General features: G+C 52.0%; 1 protein-coding gene across 1 annotated transcript; it reads left to right on the top strand.

The window, feature by feature from the left end:
* Positions 1–7,646: 7,646 nt before the first annotated feature.
* Positions 7,647–17,944, top strand: TXN2 (thioredoxin 2). Its single transcript, XM_060023919.1, has 4 exons — positions 7,647–7,740; positions 8,220–8,482; positions 10,306–10,429; positions 17,315–17,944. The coding sequence occupies exons 2-4, from the start codon at positions 8,220–8,222 to the stop codon at positions 17,426–17,428; spliced, it is 501 nt and encodes a 166-aa protein (XP_059879902.1). The 5' UTR covers positions 7,647–7,740; the 3' UTR covers positions 17,429–17,944.
* The last annotated feature ends 2,726 nt before the right edge of the window (positions 17,945–20,670 follow it).

Genomic DNA, 20,670 nt, shown 5'->3' with positions numbered 1-20,670 from the left:
CCCTAGCACATCATATAAAATCTGAAAACCACAGATAGGGAAAAAAAAAATCTTGAAAGTAACTTAGAGAAAAACAACACTTTGCACACATGTAACGACAAAACAGATAACTGCATACATCTCATTGGAAACAATGGAAACCAGAAGACAGTGAAAGGATGCCTTTAAATTGCTAACACAAATGGAAAAAAAAAACCCTATCACTCATAATGCCATATCTAATTAATTATTCTTCAAGAATTAAAGCAAATAAAGACATTTTTAGATCAACTAAAATGCAGAGAACTGATTTCCAGCATATATAAACTATAACAAAGGCTAAAATAAGTTATTCAGGCTGAAAGGAAATGATATCAGATGAAAACCTGGGTCTCTTCAAGAACTGAAGAGCACCGGAAAGGGCAAATATATGGGTAAATATTAAAGATTGTATTTTCATCATAATTTCTTTAAAATATATATATGACAGTTTAAAGCAGAAACATCAATATTATATTATAGGGTTCTTAGCCTGTAGATGTAGCACATATGAGAAAACAGCATAAAAGACAGGAAAGGATGGTAAATGGGCCAATCTAGTTGCAAGGTTCTTACATTATTTTATGTGTACAATATTAACTATGGAAAATTAAGGATGTACACTATAATCCCTAGAGTAGCTGCTAAATATAATGCAAAGAGGTATAGCTAAAAAAAAAATGGATAAATTAAAATGTAATTCTAAAAATACATATTCAATTAACGCAAACAAACTGTGCAAAGGAAGACCAGAAGAACAAAAGACACACAGAACAAACAGAAAACGCAAATACTTGAAAACTAAGAGTTGACCTAAATCAAAACATATCAATCATTATGTTAATTGTAAGCAAACTAAACATTCCATTTAAAAGGTGGAGATTGTCAAGATGTGTAAAAACGCCAGACCCAACTATATGCTGTCTATAAGAGATGCACTTATATATATAATCACAGGTAGGCTGACAGTAGAAAGATTGAAAAAGATATAGCAGACAAACAGCAATCACAAGAAGGTTGGAATGGTTCTATAAATAGCAGATAAAGTAAACTTCAAGACAAAAGAGTATTGCCAGAGTTAAAGAGAGACATTTCAAGATGAAAACACGGTCAATACATTAGGAAGATAAACTATCATGAAGGTGTAGGCGCCTAATAACAAAGCTTCAAAATAGATGAAGCAAAAATGGACAGACTTAAAAGGAAAGTTAAAAGCAGACAGACTTAAAGGGAGAAATAAATTCACAATCATACTTGATTTTAACAGCCCTCTCTCAACAACTGATAGGATAGCTAGACTGAAAAATCAATAAAGACACAGAGAATCTAAACAACATCTGTCAACCACCTTGACCTCACTGACATTTAGAGAACATGCCACAGAGCAACTATAGAATAGATATTCTTTTCAAGTGCCCATGGTACATTCACAGACACACCACAGGGTGGGCCATAAAGCAAGCCTCAATACATTTCAAGACTGAAATCTAAGAGCGCTTACTATGAGCTCTTTACTTGCACTACCCCATTTAATTCTTCACAATAACCCTAGGATATTGGTAAGTATTATTATAAGTCCAATAATACATAAAGAAGCAAAGGCTCAGGAAACGAAGTCACTTTTATTCACTGGACTTCACTGTAACTTTTGGCAGTGACACTTTCACAAACTAAAGACAAATACACTTAACATCAGACCTAGCCCCACCACATCCTTGTAGGTCAGTGGGAAAAACTTAGGACCTGTGGTCAAATGATCTGAGATGGGCCTGCCCTTGCCTCTAACTAGCCATGTGCCCTTGGTAAGTCACTTTTCTAAAACTTGATTTGCACATTTATAAACGACATCTGAGGTACATACTGCAAGCCCCATTTTACAGATGAGAAAACCAAGCCTTCGATGGGTTACATCATACTGCATGTGAGTGGCGGAGCCAAGATTCCGATCCAGGTCCATCTGACTCCAAAGCCCATGTGTTCACCAATCTGGGCTCCACCAATCTAATGCCAACACACCTGAGACATGTCTTCCCAGCACAAGTCTGAGATTTGCACCACCAGGTGAAGCCTATAATAAGACCAAATATTTACAGGGAATTCCCTGGCGGTCCAGTGGTTAGGACTCGGCATTCTCTGCCTGGACTGCCTGGGGTCCAGGTTTGATCCCTGGTCGGAGAACTAAGATCCCGCAGGCTGCATGGTGTGGCCAAAAAAAAAAAAAGACCAAATATTTACATTAAAGGGTAACCTTTTCAAAGAGTATTTACACATTAATTTTTATCTCAAGATAATATGAAAGACATAGTAGAGCTAAGTTGTTAAGCATACATACACCTCCTGGGGCCAGTCTGCCTGGGTGAGTCTCGGCCCTGCCACCTGCTTGATTCATGATCTAGGGTAAGTTATTTATCCTTTCATGACCTCAGTTTCTCTCAGGTAAAATGTAAAATGCAAGTGTAACAGGATTTTGCTGTAAAATGTGACTAATGACAGTATTTTGCTTACTGTGAGGATACGATGAGTTGAAATGTGAAAAGTGCTAGAACATTCGGGAGGCATGTGTTCAGGACCACAGCTGTGCTGGCCGTGATTTCATTATTACGAAAGTTCTTAATCCTTCTGCAGAGTAAGCACTGTTGGAGCCTCATACAGCTAAGGAACAATGCAAGAAGGGTGGACAGATGTGCTCAAGGGCACTCAGTGGGTTAGGGGCAGAGCTAGTGAGGAAGTATATAGTTCCAGTTCTGGACCAGGGCTCATTTTTCTACCCCATATCTGCCCCTATTCAAGGATGGGAGCAGGAGAGCTCCGAAGGGTGAGGGAGGCAAAGGCATTTGGCCAAGAGGAAAGGTCCTTCTGTGGGTACCTCCGCCAGCCTCTCGCAGCTGCGAGGCTTTGCCCAGCAGAATCTGAGCCACCAGGACCCAACCAGGTGGGAACACGTGAGGAGCCTCACCCCAACAGGGGGCGGGACCCGGAATGAGCCCCGGTGCCCTGGTGCCCCGGCCCGCATGTGTCTACTGAGAGCACTGGCGGGGGCCAGGGAGATGACAGCATATGCCCCCCTACATCACAGCCACGACACTCGGATCTACCGTCCCAGGAGGGAGCAGCTGCCAATCTAGGAGTCGAGGGTCACGTCACTGTTCCAGTGCCAAGTCTTTATGTTCAGAAAGGGGTGAGGGGACATTGTGTAATTGCTGGAAACACGGCGAACACATTGTGCAATTGCTGGAAACACGGCGGAACATGAAACACAGGAAAACAGCTTCTTGAATTGCACAACGTAAATCATGGTTCCAATTGTCCTGCAACAGTGTTTCAAAACAAACCACAAAAAGCAGCAATTGCTATCAAGATGGGAACTGAAAACAAAGATACTCCGGGACAGCGCTCTCCAACCTTTTTGGCACCAGGGACCGGTTTCGTGGAGGACAGTTTTTCCACGGGCGGGGGTGGGGGTGGGGGTGGGGGTGGGGAGAAGGGGGAGATGGGGAGCGGCAGGTGAAGCTTCGCTCCTTGCCCACCGCTCACCTCCTGCTGTGCGGCCCCGTCCCTAACAGGCCCCCTGCTCTAGGAGCATTACCTCTTGAAGAGAAACTCACTGTCAGCTTACACGTGGCCCACCATCTCTCTCTCTCTTGTTTTTGTTTTTTAATGGCCGCCCCACATGGCTTAGTGGGATCTTAGTTTACTGACCAGGGATCAAACCCGGGCCCTCAGCAGTGAAAGCACAGAGTCTTAACCACTGGACCACCAGGGAATTCTGTGTTGTTGTTGTTGTTTTTTAATTTTTCATGTTTATATTTACTCTCAATTACATTTTTTAAAATAAAATTTTAAATGAATTTACCTATTTTTGGCTGCGTTGGGTCTTCGTTGCTGCACACGGGCTTTCTCTAGTTGTGGAGAGCGGGGGCTGGGGGGCTACTCTCGTTGTGGTGTGCGGGTTTCTCACTGCAGTGGCTTCTCTTGTTGCAGAGCACGGGCTCTAGGTGCACGGGCTCAGTAGTTGTGGCACGTGGGCTCAGTAGTTGTGGCTCACGGGCTCTACAGCGCAGGCTCAGTAGTTGTGGCACACGGGCTTAGTTGCTCCACAGCATGTGGGCTCTTCCCAGACCAGGGCTCGAAGCCATGTCCCCTGCATTGGCAGGTGGATTCTTAACCACTGTGCCACCAGGGAAGCCCCCCTCTGGGTTTTTTGAAGGTGCCTTCCTCCAGCCGTGAAATCCTCAGACACATGGTCACTGAAATGTACCCATCCCACAGCCCTGTCCCCTGCAGACTTGAGGGAGCTGGGATCCCAGGACTGTGCCCAGCTAGTGGCCTGGCTTGCCCTGGAGGAGGCTGTGAGACCACACTGCCACCATGTGGGCACCTCCGCTTACAGCCACAGCTGAAAATCGCTGCTGCCTGCCCCGCCACCAGCTGCAAGGGTATGAGCCCCACATTGCCCTCTGGTGGCCTAGATCGGCTGGCTGGCCCTAGAGGTTGGTGGGAAAACGGCAGCAGCCTAGGGTCAAATCAGATCCTTGCTCGGGGATCTAAAGTACAACTTTAAGCTTCCACCTCCTACTATCTGGGTGACCCTGGACAAGCTACTTATCCTCTATGTGTCTCAGTTTCTCTATCCATAAGATGGGGGCTGTAACAGTAACAACCTCACAGCGTTGTAGGATTAAATGAGCTAATACATCGGGTGTTTGGAACAGTGTCAGATGTCTGGTAACTCTTCAGTAGATCAGTAGCTTTCAAACCCTTTGACCAAGATCCACAGTAAGAAATACATTCTTTATCACAACCTAGGACACACAGCTATATATATATACATAACACTAACAAATATTTCACAAAATAATACTTATAACATGCAACATACTCTGACAATTCTGATTATTTTTTTAAAAGCTGATCATAACTCAGTAAATTGATTTCTCAAACCCACTGGTGGCTCACGTCACGCAGGCTGAAAAACACTGCAATAAATAAGTAAGTAAGAGGTAGCAGAAGCTTTACCCTAGCTCAGGCTGCCAGTCCTGGCTTCCTTCCCTCCCCTTGCACCTGTGCCCTGAGCCTTCCTTGTAACTGAGCCGGAGCCAGGCCAGGTCAGCTCTGGCTGGGCAGATGAGCCACCATAGAGCTGAGGAGACCCTCTGCGGCCTACTGTGCAGCCTTCTCGCAGGTTCTCGCCCTGCAGGTGGGAAGGATATGCCTTCACTCTCACCAGGCACTAACAACATGGCAGGCCCTGTGCTCCATCCTTCCTGCAACCTCACAGCCCTCTATGAGGAAGGCGTCATTCTTCCCATTTCTCAGCTGAGAAGCCTGAGGTCAGCGGAGGTGAAGTGACTATGGACTATGGATAAACAGGACTGGTCCTCCTCTGGAATTTGGAATGTGAATTAATCAGGGAAATCGGCCTTCCAGAAAATGCTGTGAAAATGCTAAACAGGGTTAATCGGAGGCTCTGAAAGAGAAAGCACTGGAGACACAGGAAAACCGAAATGGAAAGAGGCAGGGTGGGAGTGCCCCTGCCACATGGCATCTGGCATTAGCAGGAACAGCTGCACCAAAGAACACTGACCTCAGGAGAGGCAGGGGCACCGGTGTCCCACTGTGGATCACCACTGTTGGCTCCAGTCCTCGGCCGGGGCATTGGCAAAAGGAAGAGGTCAGACAAGGTGGAGGAGACCATGCCTGCCCACGCCCTCCCCTGGTCTCCTGTCTGTGATGGATGAGGAACTCTATTTAGCGGAAGGCTGAGCAGGGGATGTGAACCTGTTCCAAGGAGTCCATCACCCCATTCCAGAGGGAGGTCCCTGCACAGCTGTGGCTGTGGCCCTGCCTGCCTGGGGAGTGAGGCAGTGAACCTGCCAGTTGGACAGAGGACAAATAACAGCACGATGTGGCCAAGATGAGCTGGAGAAAAACATGGCAATGATTTTGGAAGGGCACAATGGGCCCATGCAATGTGGTGGGGGAAGTAGGATTTGGAGTCAAAGATGTGATTTGGGTCCCTGCTCTTTGTTCACGGAACAAATAATCACTGAGCACCTATTACGATGCTCCAAGCCCCAAAGTAAGCATTGACGCACTGGTGACAGAGTGGTAAGCATAGCTGCCTCCCAAGTAAGCAATGGAGAGACACAGACCCCCAGGTGCTTATAGTGAGTGAGGAATAAAGAAACTGTAACAATCCAGGGTACTGAGTCTGGTGATTGATAGACACACAGGGGCTGTGGAAGCTCAGTGGACGGACTCTACCCCTGCTCGAGGAGGATCAGGTTTGTGTCTCCAGAGACGATGCCTCATCTGGTACCTGGTAGCATTTTCTCAGATGGACAGTAGAGGGAAAAGCCTTCCAGTTGTAGGGAGTAGCAAGTGCAAAGCACAGGGATGGGAGAGACATTTAGGTGAACTATGGTTCTGTGATTCCCACTGGCTGGAGTGGAGGTGTGAGATAGGGCTCTGCCAGTTTACCTGCCTCATGACCCTGGACAAGTCCTGGAACCTCTCAGACTATAAACTGCTCCCTGGGATATCAAAAGATACTTGGTTTAATTAGCATCTATGGAACATCCTCTGTGAGCCAGGCACTGTATCAGGTTGGTGCTGGGCATATGGAGATGTGTCAAAGCTACAAATCCCTACTCACAGGAAGCACATGGTCTCGTGGAAGAGACAGACACTATGCACTGTGTTACTAAGAACCATGAACAAAGCACCGGAGAGAAGGAGGCAATTAACGCTGCTCAAAGAAGAGGTGATGAGTAAGTGCTCTACCAAGTGGACAGAGAAAAAAGCATTTCAAATTAAGCAAAGGCAAGGAGGAAGGAAAAGGCATTGATGTATTCATAGAACAGGTCAGGAATGGTTGTAAGGTAAGGTACAGGGTGCAGGGGAGACAAGGGGTGACTGTGACACCAGCCTGGGACACACAGGTGCCTGGACCCCTGTTGTCCATGGCAGTGACAATGGGTGTGAAAGCAAGGCCCAGGCCCAAGCAGGTTCACAGGTCACCACACTTTCTGTGGGGCCTCAAAGGCAGGCCCTACAAGTACTACCACCATCTGACATCTTGTCCGGGCCCAGTTCCCCAGCACTCCAAAGAGACAAGCTTGAGGAGCCTGGGTGGAGGACAAGCCCAGCCATTTATGTCACGTATTGGGAAACAGAAGCCCCCAAGGGCATGGTGACTTGCCCGAAACCACGAGGTGATACAGTCGCAAGTGACAGACAATGGCCACAAAGCGTCCTCTTGTTGCTCCGAAGCCGCACTGAGACAATGAGACAAAGGGGTGCGATGCTGGCTGACATATACCGCAACAAGAGTTTGCAAACTCCAGAAGCAGCCCTCCCTCCCGCCCTTCTTCTCCAACTAGTACCTCCCTGTCGCTCCCTCCTCCTTCACCTCCTCTTCCGGACCCTCCTCTGGAGCCCGACTGCCTCTTCCGGTCCCTCCCCCTGAGGACCCGCCCCTCTCGCCGGTCCCTTCCCTAAGGGCCCGCCCCTCTTCCGGTCTCTCCCTCCAACAGCCCTTCTCTTCCGATTCCTAACTGAGGCTTCGACCCCGCCTCCCGTCACGTTGCAGAAAGGCTTGCTCTAGGTAGCCTGTGCCCGGAAGTGACGCTTAAGGCCCTCCCCTGAGGAAGTGACAACAGGAGTGCCCTTGACCGGTGGGGAGGGCCGCGCTGTGCATGCCTCCGCTCTCGCTGCAGGGAGGTAGGAGGCCTGTGGGGGTGGCGCGAGGTGGTGTCAAGGCGGCTGAGGCACTCTGCTGGCGCGATCCTGTGCGGGCCGGCGGCCGAGCGGACAGAGACCTTGGGCTGGGGGAACTTGCTATCCGGGGAGCCGGGGTCCCCGGTGGCGTCCCGTTCCTTCCACACACACGTTCCTCCTTTTTTAGTTCCCCCCTCCTACCCCGTGCCTCTTCGTTCCTCCTTGAATTGTTGCGGTTCCTCTTTCCTGATCCTTTGACAGCCACCCCCTTTGTCCTAAATTTCCCATTAAAACACTTTGAAAAAAAGTAATCGATAGAGTAAGGACTTCTCAGACCGCCGTGGGTTCCAGCGTTGATTCTCATTTAATAATTGGGTTATTTTGGACATGTCACGATTTACCTGAGCCTCGGAGTTTCCCGTATACCTCTCTTTTAATGGTGTATTGACTGCCCCTACTCTTCCTGCCTCTTCCCCTCACAGATGGCTCAGCGGCTTCTCCTGAGGAGGTTCCTGGCCTCCGTCATCTGCAGGGAGCCCTCTCAGAGTCGGTGGGCACCCCGTGCGTCCAGGGCCCTGCAGACCGCACAGTGCAGTCCCAGTAACCTGACAGTAACACCCAGCCAAGCCCGGTCAATATACACCACCAGAGTCTGTACGACGACCTTTAACATCCAGGATGGACCAGACTTTCAAGACCGAGTTGTCAACAGTGAGACACCAGTGGTTGTGGATTTCCATGCACAGTGAGTCCTGGGAGTTGGCAGAAGACTGGGGTATCACTCGTTCAGGTATTTGTTTATTGAGAGCCTGCTATGTCTCAGTGCTACATTGGATTCTTCTCATTCCAAAGATTGATGAGACCCAATCCCTTCTCTCAAAGATTAAGTATAGTTTGGCAGGAGACAAACTAGTAAACAATCTTCAGAACTCACTGTGATCGGTGCTGCGAAACACTTATGTTGTGTATCTCACTGCCCGAATGGCCCCGGTCATCTTCAGCTTGGACCAAAGCAGGAAAAATATGACTCCAGCATCATCTGACTTGTGGTGTATCCCAGTTCCTGGCCCATTAGAGAGTTGATTTTATTTTAACATCTTGCCACCTAACCTGGGAAGGGCTGGCAAAAAGTTATCAGTGCCACCGCAGTGGTGCCCAAGCATGCAGGGGATGGGCAGGAGTTTCTTTCCAGTGCTGTGTGAGTTTGTTTTAGGGATATTTAAATGTCTGTGGCCTTCTGATTGTTGGCCTGGCCTTCTTCAAATCCAGACCTTTGAGGCCTGGCTAGACGCCTGACTCCAAAACTACTGGACAAACCCCTCAGAATGGGGCATCCTGAAAGAAGCCAGAGTTAGAAGTTGGAAGGCCTTTTGCGCAAACCAAACCACTGACAGATTCTTTTGCTTTCTTTCCCATTCTTTCTCTGACTCACTGTGTTGCCTTGGGCGGGCCATGTGGTGTCCTTCTGCCTCCCTCTCTTCACTTTGATAGGAGATAAGGTCTTGCAGACTGGGTTTTTAGGTGTTGTGAGTTCATTAAAATCTCTGAATGCAAAGGGTTTAAAGGCTGAGAATAAAATAGGAGTCACCAGTCGGGGGTTCATGAAAGGCAGAGCTGTCCTGCCCTCCTGATCTGATGAGCATACCGGAGAAGGCTTCTAAAATGGATGAAAAGTGGGGTGATGCCTTATCTTCTTCCCCATAAAGGAGGCAGGGGGTGAGTTTGTTCATTCAGTGCCAGGCACTGCCCTTAGTGGCACGTACTTAGAGATGACAGTCTAGGCTTACCATCTAGAGGGGAACACCTGTGTTAGTGCAGTGACGGCAGTTGACAGAGGGCCTGGGGGATCACAGGGTAACCTGGGGCTAAAAGAAGACACTTGGAACACAACCTTGGATGCAGTCCCAGACCTTGCACAAGTCTCGTAACTTGTTTGGGCCTCAGTTTCTTAGGAAGACGTTTTCTTTTCCTTTGCAGGGTTGAGGGTTCTGTGTAGTAAAAGCTGAGAAGGTCCTGGCACAGTGGCTGGCAGTCGTAGATACTCCCTAGCTACTGGTTTCAGTTCCCTTAGTTCCGAGTCCGTGAGGTGTTTGAAGTAACTCTGCAGCTTACAAAGCATGTTTATCCACGTTGTCTTAATTGATTTCTCATCATAGCTTCTAGATCCAGAGTCTCGCTTTCAAATGAGGAAACTGAAGCTTCAGAACAATCAGCTGGTTGGCAGGAGCCTGTCTTTGAACCTAAACCTTTTAACTTCAAATCCCGCTTTCATCTATATGACAGTGTATTTCTTTTAGATATAGTGAAATACGTGAAATGACCTTTCTAAGAGTCTTAGGATGAGGCCCGTGTTTTAGAAATCCAGGACCTGTAAAAATTTCCCAATTGCAGAGTCTCCTGGAGTTACCTGGCATGTCAGCATTACAGGTTAATATCCAAACACTGTAAGCAGAGGTGATGAGGCCAGACAGTCCCTCGGAAAGATGTGGGTCAAGGGAAGGTCCTGGGAAACCGTAGACTGACTGGCGAGCGCTTTTGTGACGGGATGCTTCTCCTTCCCCTTCCGAGGTGGTGTGGTCCCTGCAAGATCCTGGGGCCAAGGTTAGAGAAGGTGGTGGCCAAGCAGCATGGAAAGGTGGTGATGGCCAAGGTGGATATTGACGACCACACAGACCTCGCCATAGAGTATGAGGTATGTTTCGGCAGGGGATGGCCACGGGGCAACTGGTGTGGGGATGCTTGGGGCCACAGGGTAGCTGGAGACGTCTTGGGGGCCGCCAGGAAGCCAGTAAGGGGGTGTCTTGATTCTTTCTAGAGATCTCAGGGGTTCAGAGCACTTCAGATGTGACTCCCTTGGTCCTCTGAGCCTCCTGTCTCTCTTCACCACCTTTAGGCAGTGGGATGTGTGACCCCAAACACCAGGTTTTTCTCGGAATCTTGGGAAGTTGATGCCCTCCCTCATTCATGGATTCATCCATCCATCTGTGAGCCCTACGGCGTGCCAGGGGTACATGATTCTGGCGCAACTAAGATGAGCTCCTTGTCCCCGGGGTTGGGGTGGGGGAGTAAAGGGGATGGGGAATGTGTCACGGTAGAGGGACCCTCTGAGCAGAGCCGTGAAGGATGGGAGAAGAAGGCAGGGCCGAGAGCACAGCAAACACAGACATGAGCTGTTCTGTGCCTGACTGGTTTGTGCGTTCCTTCAGCAGACACGTGTTCAGAGTCCCTTTGAGGCCAGGGCTGTTACTTGGTGGTGAGGATGTGGCAGTGAACAGAGCTGACGGAATCCCTGCCTTTGTGGAGCCTGCATGCTAGTATTTTAGATTGGGCATCCACAAACTTGTTCTCTAAAGGACGAGGTGGTACACGTTTGAGGCTTTGCAGGGCATTGGTCTCTGTTGCAATACTCACCTGTCGTGTAGCACGAGAGCAGCCATAGAAAGTATCTAAACAAATGGGCGTGGCCGCGTGCAGGTAAAACTTCATTTACGAAAACAGGCAGCGGGCAGCAGGTTTGGCTCGTGGGCCACCCGTTCGCTGATCCCTGCTTTAGATAATAAGTGCCGTGGAGAAAAAGAAATCAGGAGCGGGGGTGGGAGTGCCGGGCACAGGGCTGGGGAGGGTTTCCTTTTTTAAAGGGTGGGCTCGGGAAGGCCTCGCTGAGAAGCTGACAGCTGAGCGAAGACCTGGAGGGAGTAAGGACCGAACCAGGCCGCTCTTCGGAAGCGCGATCCAGTGGAGCAGACATCCTTTGCAAAGGCCCTGAGGTCAGGGCCGCACGCGTGTGCGCACAGAACATCAGGGCCTGTGTGCCTGGAGCAGGGCTTGCCAGAGGAAGAGGGGCAGGAGATGCGTGGGATGCGGAGCGACCTCTGGGCCTCGGAGGCCACTTTGTAGTTGGAGAAAGGGGAGCGGTCCCTTGTGGCTGGATGGCCACGGTGAAGGGCCGAGCAAGCGGTGAGAGGACAGCCAGCTGGGAAGGCCGACTGCCGCCCAATTGGAAGGGGCCTGGATGGCATTATTCCGGAGCCAGGGTCGCCCCTGGTGGCCTGTGGGCCACATCTGGCTCACTAGCTTGATTGGTCTGGCCCTCAAAGTGTTTTTGTTTTTTTTTTTTTAAATGCTGAATCAGATGCTGTTATTTAAAACTCAGAAGATTTTACAGGAACATCCAGATTTCTGGTTCTCTTGAAACATCTAGATCTGGCCAGAGTGAACTACATCCCTCCCTGGTAATAAGTGACGGAAAGAGGTGGCATCTCTCTTTCTCAGAGTTTGGAAGTCCAGGTTCGACTCTCTCTAGACCAGGCAAAGTAGAGATGCCCACCCTCCAGCCAGTCCCTGTGGCAGGAAAGGGATGGGGGTGGGGGTGAGAATAGGCTGGCTGCCCGTGGAGCTGGGGCTGGGGTGGTCACTCAAAGGAAAAGCCAGCTTCACTGACCAGAGGCAAAGGAAAAAGATGCTGGGCAGGCAGAGCCACAGATGACGGCTGCAGATGGTTGGGGGGATATTACCAAAGTAAGACTATCCATGGCACTGGGTGACCGGGGGCCGCTTACAAGGGCTCCAGGGAAGCAATGAATTGTACTTTTTTTGTTTTTGTTTTCAAAAGCTCTCCCACTGATTGCCCAGTCAAGAGGGTACTTGTCTGACCATTTAGGGGCCCCTAGCTTTCACTGCTTGCCCCTCCCTCCCCCAGAGACCCACGGCAGCTGTGGGAGTGAGGGTGTGGTCTTCTGGTGTGAGCTTAGGGCTGGAGCTTCTGGGCACCCCAGGGTGATGGGCAGGCTCCAGGCTCCCTCCCTCCTGAGCTTCAGCTTCAGGCAGTGGAACTTAGGCCAACATCCTGAGCCCCGACCGTGTCTCAGCAACTGTAGTAGCTGTAAGGATACAGAAAAGAATCACCCAGTTCCTCCAGCTGTGGCCACACGGGTGGCGAGAATCCCCAAGACCACCCCACCTGCATTCCAGGGAGCCTGCATTCCAGGTGATGTACAGCCGGGCCCTGAAGCCCTGTGGTTAAGCCTGGGAAGTGTGTGGTGGGGGAGAGGTCCTCTTGTAGGGTCTTCTCCCTCCGTCCACTGTCCGCATAGTACGGCGTCATATAGAAATTCCTCAAGGCTGCTGGGCCCACGTCCCCTGGACCCGGCCTCCTGGTTTTGCCAGGTCCTGGGCTGATGTCATTGCAGGGTTTAGGAAGCTCCAGTGGGGATTCTTCCTGACCCCTCCCCGACCCCTTCCTTCCTTCCTTCCTTCCTTCACACCTGTTGTTTTGAAGAGAGTCTGAGGAAGAAGTTTCAGCTAAGAGGTCCATAGTGCCTCCTGGGACAGCTTCCTCCGAAGCCTGAAGGCCTTTTCCGAATGGTGGGTGGACTTGGAGAGACTGCTTTCAGTTATTCAGGGAATATAATTCTTCCCAAGCTCTCCTGCCACCCCCAAGCCCAGCACACACCCTCTTCCCCTCCCTCCACACTCTATGCTTCAGTCAACTGTCCACCCTAGAATTTCACCATCTCCCAAAGGAGAGGGAAGGGAAAGTGGCCCGGGGCCTTGGGGTGCCCCCCCGCCTCTGCACCGCTTGGCTTGGCGGAGTGAAGAGCTTTCTGCTCCCCGTCGCCTCAGGTCCTCTGCTGGGTGCCCCCCAGTCGTTCAGACCCTGGGGAGAGAGCGGATCGGGCTGCAGACCTACATGCTTTCTTCTGGGGCTTCTGCTGCTCGCCTCACACTTGGAGTTTCATCCTTTTATTTCTCATCTTACAGAGAATGCCCTTTAAAAACATTATAAAAAACAACCAAGTAGCAATAATCTTAGCATAGAAACAAACTACTGTCAATATTTGGGGTACCTCGTTTGAATTTTTTATTTGAATTTTTAATGGTCCACATATCCTCATAGACAGTTCATTGAATAGTATTTCAGTATTAGTGAAATAACGCATAGCTGGAATGCACAGTACTTCCGTCATTACCATATTCCCTTATTTTGAAAGTTTTCTAAATCAGCACTTTCAAACATGAGTATGACCTGGGATATTGTTAAAAAGCAGATTATGATACAGTGGGTCCGAGAAGGGTCCAAGATTCTGCATTTCTAACAAGCTTCCAGATGATGCCACTGCCGGGAGTCCAGGACCCAACATCGAGGAGCAAAAACCCTGAAGCTCTGGGCCGGCCTTCTAGGGGAGGTGCCGTCAGCGAGTGGGTTTGGACAAGTGGATAATGACACGTATCCACCATTACCGTCTCACACAGAAGAGTTTCACCATCCTAAAATCCTCTCTGATTGACCTTTTCCTCCCCTCTCCTCCTGAACTCCTGGCAGCCACTGATCTTCTTACTATCTCCGTAGTTTTGCCTTCTCCACGATGTTATATAGTTGGATTCGATTCTTTCAGTAATAGTTTTTCCAAGAACCCTCCTGTATCCAAAAGCATTTGGCCTTTCTCTTTTGAAGCATGAGATCCTTTTAATGTTTCCCCACACATCCCTCCCTGCCCTGCTGGGACTCAATGTTTTTATCTCCAATCCCTTGCTCTTGGGCCGAGGTATAACGTAGTTTGATGTCACGACAGCAACGTCACACAGATCTTGTTTCAAATTCCAGCCCTATCGCTTAGTCACTCAGCCTTTGAGCCTCAGTCTTCTCATCTGTAAAATGAGCCCACGTTGAGGCAGGAGTTGATGAGCCAGCACACACAAATGGTCCGGGTTGTCCCTGACACGTAAAAAGCACCAGTATGTGGCTGCCGGGGTGACAGTGACCTTTTCCTTTGTGTTCTGCAATTGGCCGAGGAGGAGGTCACCAGTCTCCTGTGACAACTAGCACTGTGCCCGTCCGCCTGTCCCTCGGGAGGTCCTTTGCATTTCACAAATGGAGGAAATTGGGGTGAGACGGGAGAAGACCAGGCAGGGACACCAAGCTCAGTGGCAATGTGGGCTGGGGGGCTGCAGGTTGGTGGGAAGACACACACGCACACCCTTACGCCTCCTGAGTTCCCGGGGCCTTCAGCCAAGCATGGAAGCCTCCAGGTGGCTTCACGAGCAGGAGCTCAGCGCATCTTAGCGCATCTTTTCACCTCTTCTCCGGCCTCTTGGTTCCCTCAGTGGCACCAGAATTGAGAGGGGAGCTGAATTCTCGCTCCACCGCGATCCCCTTACACTTACATTGCCTTTCCAGAAGAATGTGCCAGGGAACTGTGCACTTCCATTTAAGGCAGTCTTTACAGGCACCAGCCCTTCAGATTTGTAAACCAGACTCAGGGTCAGCAAAGCCACATCCTCCTCCTTGGGGGTGAGGGAAGTCCAGTCACAGCCCAGGTATCCCTGAAGTGTCCTAGAAAATCTAGCTTCTCGCAGGCCCATGACTCTGTGTGTGTGTGTGTGTGTGTGTGTGTGTGTGTGTCTGTCTGTCTGTCTGTCTGTCTGTCTGTCTGTGTGTGTCTGTCTGTCTGTCTGTCTGTCTGTCTGTATATCTAGGCTCAAAGAACTCCCTTGATCAGTAATGACTAGATTTTGGTTGTCATGAAAACACAGTTGCAGTGTGTCTGCTGTACGCCCAACTACAGCATGGTCTGTGCGTGTGTAAGCACACGTGTGAGTTTACACAAATGCGATTGTAAAGGGAATCATCTAGAATTCTGGAGAACTGAGTCTACTCCAAGCCACCTCAGTGAGCACAGCGTCCTGCTCAGAGGGAGGACGGTAAAAACAATTAGACCACTGCTCAGACACTGAGATACAGTTTTACCTCAGTTAAAGAAGCACAGGACAGCATGGGATCCAGCATGGGCGAAGTGGAGCAGTTCGTGCCTGAGCCTTGGGCCTCAGTTCAGAGCTGCCGGATGTGAGGCCGCTGCCTCCACAGACCAGTAGAGGGCGCAGGAGACTGCATGTGCGGGCCCGGGGCGCCTCCAGGGACTGCATCCTGGAAGGACCCCTTCTGGGCCTGCAGACGGGGCAGCCATGTGCTCAGCCTTGCACTTCGTGCTATCACACGTGCCAGGGGCGCGAAGGACGGAGCCAGTGGTGGCGCCATGAGCAGGGGCACGTGTGGTGGTCAGCCCACCACCAGGTGGGTCTGCCTGCACATTGCCTCTGGGAAGCGTGTCAGCTGCCACCAACAGCAGCCCCAGGACAGCCTTGAGGGCACCTGAAGGCACTAACAGGGACAGGGACTCTTGTCATCTTACCTGTTGTGTTTGTCCCCAAAGCCCGTTAGAAGAGAGGCGCACAGCCTGCCACATACTGAGACTGGGCCGGTCAGGCCCGCGCTTCTGTTTTGTAACTGACATATGCACAGTCAGAACGTTCCAAATCTTAGGCCTGGCTTCCCAGGGTGACTCATGGGCAGGACGGCACTCAGGACACGTGAAGAACTGGTACGTTTGTAGAAATCGCTACAAATGTAACTGTAAATGTAACTACTTTGTAGTTACAAAGTAACTACAAGTTACTTTGTAGTTAACTTGTGTGTTAGAAAAGTTTGTGTTTATTTTGTTCTGTTTATATAGTTTTTTCAAATGCCATCAATGCCAGGTGGGGAGCCCAGGCAGCAGAATGCGCAATGCCAGAGCAGGTCTTGGGCCTCATTTACATACCACGTGATCTGTACAGGTCCCCTGGGGGAGCTTGAGAAAATGCTTCACAGGCCAAGAATGTCCAACCCCCCTAATAAATAAATTTAGGTTCACAAGGCTGAGCCCCTCCTCCCACACTGCCCAGTGTGAGTCATTGAATTTCTGGAGCCTGTTAACCATCGTGGCGTGGAGCTGAAAGAGGTTGCGCGGGACCCTGGGTTTTCCTTTTGTGACGTGCCCTCTGTAGCCTTCATTTGTTGAGTGCCCACTGTGTGCCGGGCACTGTGCCGAGTGCAGGGCGCTGTGCTGAGACTTTGCAGAGATTAGCCGGCTCAGCCCCTATGCCCGCTAATATAAGCCCCAGTAGTATCTCCATTTGCTGATGAGAACACGGACACTTCGAGTGATGAAATGGCTCGCCCAGAACGGCCTGAGATTGGCTCAGCCGGCCCCAGAGCGTGAGTTCCTGACTACGCAGCTTTATATCCAAATCTTTAATCCCTGTCCTAGACCTGCACCATAGAAACTCATCCCCATTTCACAGAAGAGGGCGCCGAGGCTCTGAAGTTGGCGTGACCCGTCCAAGGCGCCCAGCTGATGAGTGGCAAGGCCAGGATTCCAATTCTCCTGGTCCCCGTGTGCCAGGCCGCCCCTCGGGGCGGTTCTCTTAGCCCCTCAGCTCCTCCCTGCCCACAGCTCTGGCCTGCAGCTGCACGGGTTATTTTAATCTCTCCTGTCATTCCAGCCAAACCACTGGGACAGTGAGTCAGGCACACAGTTGGGGGAGGAAGGGTACTGCTGGGAGCCCACAGTGGAAAAGTTTCTCCGGGAGCGGACCTGCAGGCCCTGCCGTACCCTGCGCAAAGGGAAGGGGGCCCACCCGTGGCTTTGGGCAGCCACTGCCCTGCATGAACCACCAGTCCTCTCCCCACAGCTTGGGAATAACGGTCAAGAGGAGCTCACCTCTGAGTGACTCGGCCTCCTTTGTCCCCTCCACCTAGGTGTCAGCTGTGCCCACCGTGCTGGCCATCAAGAATGGAGACGTGGTGGACAAGTTTGTGGGCATCAAGGATGAGGACCAGCTGGAGGCGTTCCTGAAGAAGCTGATTGGCTGACAAGCAGGGAAGCGTCCTGACTGCCCCTGCCCGCCTGGGCCCCGTGTTCCCGGGGGACCCCGATAGCACTCACAGCCCTTCTGTGCTGGCCCTTCCCGCCTCCTCCCTCTATCTGGCCCCCGTGGGCCCGTGCTTTGGAGACCAGGCCTCCAAACACAGGAGCCTCAAGTGCTCCCAACCCGGCTGACCGCCAGGGTGGCTGCCCAAGGAGCAGTGCCGCCGCCGAGCTGGGACAGACGTCTCCCCACCCATTCTCTGTCTGCTCCCTCTAGGGCTGGTCGCCACGCTTCCAGGTTGCAGGGACAGAGTCCCGGGGCCAGCCTGCAGTAACGGCTTGGTCTCCCTGCTCCCTTCTGATCTGAACCCCGGTGCCTGGCTCATCTGCCTCCTGCATTTTTCTTTCCTGCTGCTGTTTTGTAAAAAGAAGAAGAAGGAAAAAAGAAACCCAAACAAGTGAGAGTAATATACACAATTCCCTCATTTTTTTGTAGGTCTGTAATAAAGAACTTTATGTGGTCCCGTCTACCTCCCGCTGTGAAGAACCCTGGGCCCTGCACTAGCTTACCATGTCCACCCCCCACCCCCACCCCCCAAAGAGCCACCTCCCTCTTTCCTCCCAGGCGCCGGGGCAGCGGACGTGTGTTGGGCTGGGGGCATCCTGCAAACCCTTGCCTCTGAAAGGCTCGAGACACTACCCTCCTTTACCATCATCTGGCCCTTCAGTTCTCCGAGCAGGAGACTTCACGGAAAGAACTGGACCAATAAAACTAGGGTTTGCACTGTCGACGGCTTCCATTCTGTCTGGGCCCTGGGAGCACCGTGGCCCCTTCCCAGGCTCTGCCCCTGTTTTCTCCTCTGACTCCCACAACCCTCTTGCCCTCGACCAGCCCCTCCTGTGACTAATACCGGTTTCAGTGGTGGCCACTGTTCTGAAGATGCCTTTACATACAAGTAAGGCAGAGGGGTGTCTGTTGTCCCCATTATGCAGATGAGGACACAGAGGCTGTCAGGGTACAGAGCCCAGGTTTCTACCCAGAGCTGGTTGCCTCTGCAGCCTGAGCTCTTATAACTGATCCTCAGGGGGGCCTCTTCTGCTGACAGGCCCACACTCCTGCAGAAGCCTGGCCTGCCCCTCTCCCCACCCCAGCCCATTGGGAGGTGGGCTGTCCTTCCTGTGTGTGTGCGCACAGGAACTCCGAGGCCTCAGGGCCAGGCTCTCTGCCCCTTCTTGTTCCCAGCCCCGCCTTGGCCCGTGAAGGAGGGTGTCAGGCACACCAGGCTTACCAGCTGGGAAAGCCCACCCCTCTTCCTCATGTGGCCAAGCTGCCCTTTGGCTCACTTGCCCAGCTCAGATGCCCGCTCACTGGGTGCCAGGCGGCAGGGGTATCCCGGCACCCTTCCCTTTGGCCCTGGGGTGCTGTGTGCACTCTTCTCAGTGTCCTTGGTGTCCCTATTGGAACTGCCTGTGTTACCGCAGGGTCTTTGAGGGGGCGGCCCCAGGACTGCCTTGGGAAGGCTGCTGTGACTGGCGCCAGAGGGCGGAGTTGGCTCAGAAGCAGGGCCTGTGGCCTCTGGAAGGCCGCAGGCCTGGGCTCTGTCACAGGCATGTGGAAGGGGAGTAAACCAGCAGCTGGCATTCGTGGAGAAAGGCCAAGAGCCGTGTGTAAGATAAATGAGAACAGCCAGTACGTAGAGGGTACTTCCTGGGTGCCAGGCTCTGTTCTAAGCACCGCCTCCCCCCCCGGCAGCCCCACAAGGCAAGCACTGATCATCGCTCCCGTTCACGCACGACACCCACTCAGGGAGGGTGGGGACGTTGTCCAAGACAGGAAGTCCACAGGCACCTGGGCTGGCCCTGCGCCTGCACCTCCCCCGCCGCCCTGCGGAAGGTAGCGTGTGATCCTAATCTCACCGCGGGCTGACAAGGCAGGCAGCTTCAGCTCATGTTACAGAAAAGGCACTGATGCAGAGTTGGGTAACTCAGAGACGCCCAGCGGGTAAGGGTTGGGACGAGAATTCAGAGCCGGGCCGCCTGACTCCCGAGCCCGGCCGTTCCCGCTGTCCTCTGCCGCTCCTTCACAGCTGCCCACTGCCAAGCGCTTTGCATACACGCTGCCTCCTTTAGTTCCTCTCTTCTCTTGCGAGGCAAGAATTATTTCCACGTTACAAGTGAAGGCACTGGTTCCAGGAACTTGACTTGCCCAAGGTCACGTCTGAAACGTGCCAATGCCGGATTTGAACCCGGGTGGGGGTCTGGCCCCTGTACCCGCCCCGGGCAGGTGTGGAGAAGGGCTGGCAAAGGCCTCTGAGCTGCCCGGAGCGCCCTCTCCTTAAAAGGTGTGCTGCGGGGCGAGGTGCAATGGTGCCGCCTCAGCTGGCTTCTCCGCCTGTGAGGCTGGACGCGGCATGAGTCACTGGCTGTGAGTGCAGGATCCTCAGGGTGATCCCGGCTGACTAATTCCACGGCGCTGATCTCACCAGGACACCGCTGCCTCTGCATCGTCGGCCCCACCGTTGCCCTCTGGGTGCCTCGGGCTCCTGGGCCTGTGGAAGAGGGGTTGGCAGTGCAGCTGTGGGGCCTGGCAGCTCTGCTGGGGTCAAGGGGACACCCCCCTCCCCTCTGAAGCACAGATATGTGCAAAGCCCAGGAAAGGGGGCAGAGCCACGGGCTCCCCCTCAGCCCCGAGACGTCCTGGGGTGTGGCTTCTGTATGCTTATTCTCGTAATACCAAGTCTATCCAGTTGATCCGGAGGCGGGGGGGTGGGGGGTGGGGAGCAGAGGTGGAAGCTTCAGTTTGTAGAGTTTATGTTCTCTCCTGTGACCCCTACAGCTCCCCTGCCAGGCAGTTCTCCCCATTACACAGATGAGGAAACAGCGCTGAGTGACATCAGCGGAATGGCCGAGACCCTGTTCCGGATGGGAATGCTCACTACCAAAGAGCCTTAGCAGGTCTTAGAAACATTTGGATGGAAGAACGGTGGTCACTACTGTGGGTTCCCTCTACGCCGATGAACATGGGAGGGAAACTGACCACAGCCCCAAGAAGCTCACGCCCTAAGACAACAGAGCAAAGGGCAGCAGGTCACCCTAAACGAATGTCAGAGTGCGAGGGGGCCTGGGGTAACTTCTAGGCTCTCAGAAGGGCACAGGGAGGCGGAGGCTTGCCCAGGTTGCAGAATGTTTGTGACGAGGACCTGAAGCCGAGTGCCCTGACTTCAGCCAACCCTGAAATGAAGACGAG

Source organism: Delphinus delphis, chromosome 11, assembly GCF_949987515.2.
Source record: "Delphinus delphis chromosome 11, mDelDel1.2, whole genome shotgun sequence".
Lineage (NCBI taxonomy): Eukaryota > Metazoa > Chordata > Mammalia > Artiodactyla > Delphinidae > Delphinus > Delphinus delphis.
This window is presented reverse-complemented; position numbering and strand designations above follow the sequence as displayed.